Source organism: Electrophorus electricus, chromosome 16, assembly GCF_041902795.1.
Source record: "Electrophorus electricus isolate QZ-2024a chromosome 16, ASM4190279v1, whole genome shotgun sequence".
NCBI classification, from domain to species: domain Eukaryota; kingdom Metazoa; phylum Chordata; class Actinopteri; order Gymnotiformes; family Gymnotidae; genus Electrophorus; species Electrophorus electricus.
This window is the reverse complement of record NC_137512.1, coordinates 2,572,163-2,575,000: the sequence shown is the minus strand read 5'-3', so window position 1 is coordinate 2,575,000 and position 2,838 is coordinate 2,572,163. Positions and strand designations below refer to the sequence as shown.

The 2,838-nt window shown below is 34.7% G+C and overlaps 1 protein-coding gene across 6 annotated transcripts in view; it reads right to left on the bottom strand.

Annotated features, from left to right (window-relative positions):
- The window catches only part of LOC145651756 (uncharacterized), a 5,270-nt gene extending 3,291 nt beyond the window's left edge, over positions 1–1,979 (bottom strand). The window contains exons 1-2 of one of the 6 annotated variants that reach the window (XR_014117706.1): positions 1,677–1,973; positions 1,194–1,330 (exon numbers count right to left, since the gene is read on the bottom strand). Coding sequence is in view for 2 of the 6 variants with exons in the window: in XM_081699439.1 (XP_081555565.1) it covers positions 1,194–1,526; positions 1,677–1,722 (379 nt within the window). In the remaining 4 variants the exon portion in view is untranslated. Of the gene's footprint in view, positions 1–1,193 lie in introns of all 6 variants that reach the window. The other 5 variants (XM_081699439.1, XM_081699440.1, XR_014117708.1 and 2 more) reach the window with 5 other exon arrangements.
- Positions 1,980–2,838: the final 859 nt, after the last annotated feature.

Below are 2,838 nucleotides of genomic sequence, written 5' to 3'. Positions count from 1 at the left end.
TGATTTCAGACATTAACAACATCCTTTAGCTAAACCATGAATTAGAATGAATTAGAGTGCATTTAATTCTGTCCTAGACAAAATAAGGCTCGAGTCCATGGTTGCTTGGGGATCTGATTCTAATTCTGAATATTGAAGCACTGATGTGTATAATCCTTGATATCCTGATCAATATATAACAAATATTCTAAGATGTAAGCTTATCTTACTGTCATTTATATGGTTAAACTAGTTTTTTGTTTGTTTGTTTGTTTGTTTGTTTTTCTGGCCGCTCCTTAAAATACATGTAGCAATAATTTTAAAGGGGAGGCTTCTGTGATAATAATTTTATTTAAAGCAAATATACATGAAGAGACTTGCCTGAATAAGATGCCTGTTCTAAATGCTATTCTAAATGCTATTCTACATGCTACTGAAATAACTTGCCTGTTCCTGCACTGTCAGGATTTTTGGGGGTTAACTCTGTATGCTCTCCTCAATAAAACACAAACAGTCTCAGGTCTTAAGTCATCTTGGTTTCCCTCACATGCAAAAAACACATGTTTTATAAAAATATGCAAGTGTAATACTGAAGACTTAGCAGGTATTTTTATACAGCAATTTTAAGTCTACTATATAAAAACTATATTTTTTTATTTTTTTATTCCATAATTTAGAAAATAACTGTGGCTTTGACTTTAAGATTATATGTGTTTAGTGCTTCCATTATAATCAGGTCTTCAATGTGAAGAAGTTTTAAAGTAGTAGTTGTTAGTACAAGGTTAATACGTGAGTTCCCATGTTGCTGGTAATGTTGGTAACTGTTTTCTTAAATTCTTGCCTTATTTCCTCTTCCCTACATTAGCCTTATTTTTGTAAAAAATAAATAAAATTAAAAAAAATCCACACCTCATTTGCACAGAGGAAGTGTATCAGACACTTTTATCAGTCTAAATTTGTGTGTGTGTGGGGGGGGGTTTCTATGTCTATATTCACATTGACCACAAAGTCTAAAACTGTGTTCTCACACCATTCTCTCAGATAGCAGCTAAAGAGGAAAGTAAACAGAGGTTGGCACTGTACTTGAGAAAGTGATCTGAGTATGGTAGGATGACCTTATAAAATAACCATATTCCTGCACTGTCAGGCTGTGTTTGGTTTAACTCTAGATGTCCTGATCAATAAAATACAGTGTCATGTCTTAGTTCAATTACCTGTCAGAGTGGACAAAGCAGAGGTGAAGTTAACCTTTGTTCCGTCTGTCACTCCACAGAAGTACAATCCTTCATCTTCTTCAGTAGCATTTAGAATAGTCAGAGAGATTCTGTCATCCTTCCACTTCATTATGAATCTGGACTTGTTGAATGGAAATGAAAGTAGGCCTATTTCATCGTTATACACTTTTCCTACTTGCTGAAGCTCCTGTTGCCAACTAAGCTTGAACCAAAAGCAAACAGTGTTTTCTTTAAATGTGCAGTAATGAGTGATATTTTTTCCAGGTTCAGTCTGCACTGCTCGTTTAAAAGGCTTTGTAGTATGAACTGGACCTATAAAATGAAACCGAGCCAGAATCAATAAGAACACAATTTGGAGAAAATTGAATCCAAAATAAATAATACATATTGATTATTAAACCAATATCAGAAAGAACAGTAACAAATGTAATTATAAACACTGGTAAAAATTTGGAACCATACATGTCTTGTAGAGAAAAATTATAAGTATCCAGACAGGTATCATCATTGCAGCGTAACACACAGACCTCAGAGGAGACGGTTTGAAAAGAAGCAACTGGCAAAATAAATAAACTTCGTGAGCTTCTCATGACTCAAATCTCATTGGCTAGAAAATGTCACAAGTCTTTTTCTGTCCTGTAGTCTTACAACCATGTTTGGCCACCTGCAGTGTCTGATCTCTTTAAAACATACTGAGCCCAACAAGAGCACCACTCAAAGAAAGGGGTGATATGACAATCTTGTTTACAGTATTCAAAAGTACTCTAACTGTTTATTATTATTATTATTATTATTATTGTTGTTGTTGTTATTATTGTTATTATTATTATTATTGAGTGTTAATAAACATTAATTTAAAATGTTTTTAGAGTGTTTTTTTCACATTTTTAATTTTAGAGAATGAGACAAAACAACAAGAATTATATTATACGATTATCAACTGTAAAGGTCTGGTAGAATTCCACAGTTCATAATCCTATGTTAGGATTATCAACCGTAAGCGTCAATGTTAGGATTATGAACTGTAGAAGTCAATGTTAGGATTAGGAACATATTTTGTTACAATCCCGTCTAGGCTGTGAGGAAAAAGAAATGTAAACGGCTAACAGAATGTAAAGTTGTAAAAATTGAACAGCAACAAAACAAACAAGCCCAAATAGAAGACTCCTTTTTTTCACAGTGGATATTAATTGCAAACAATCTTATTGGTGCAGTATCTTCAGGAGTGACCCAGGCCAAAACAATAAACAAAACTCACACTAATGAAAGAAAACAAAACCATCTCTTCTCTCTTCTCTTCCTCCTTCTCTCTTGTAGGAGGGGCCATTAAATAGTAGGAACAGTTGTCTTGAAATCCCGGCGAGGAATGGGACGGAGTCTCAAATGGAGGGAAATCCGGGCACTGAACCTGGAACACATTCACACACATCCATCTTTCCATAAAACTTTGCTTGTGGAATTTTGTTTTAGAAACTGTAAACTAGCAGCAGCTGTGAAGGAATTATCAGAAGTATCTGAAAGGACTAATCAGTGGTTGTGGATGAGGAGAGCACAGGTTAGTTGGGGAAATGCATAAAGGTGGAATGGCTGAGGTGTTCAGTGTTTCAGGTACATGGAGGACTGC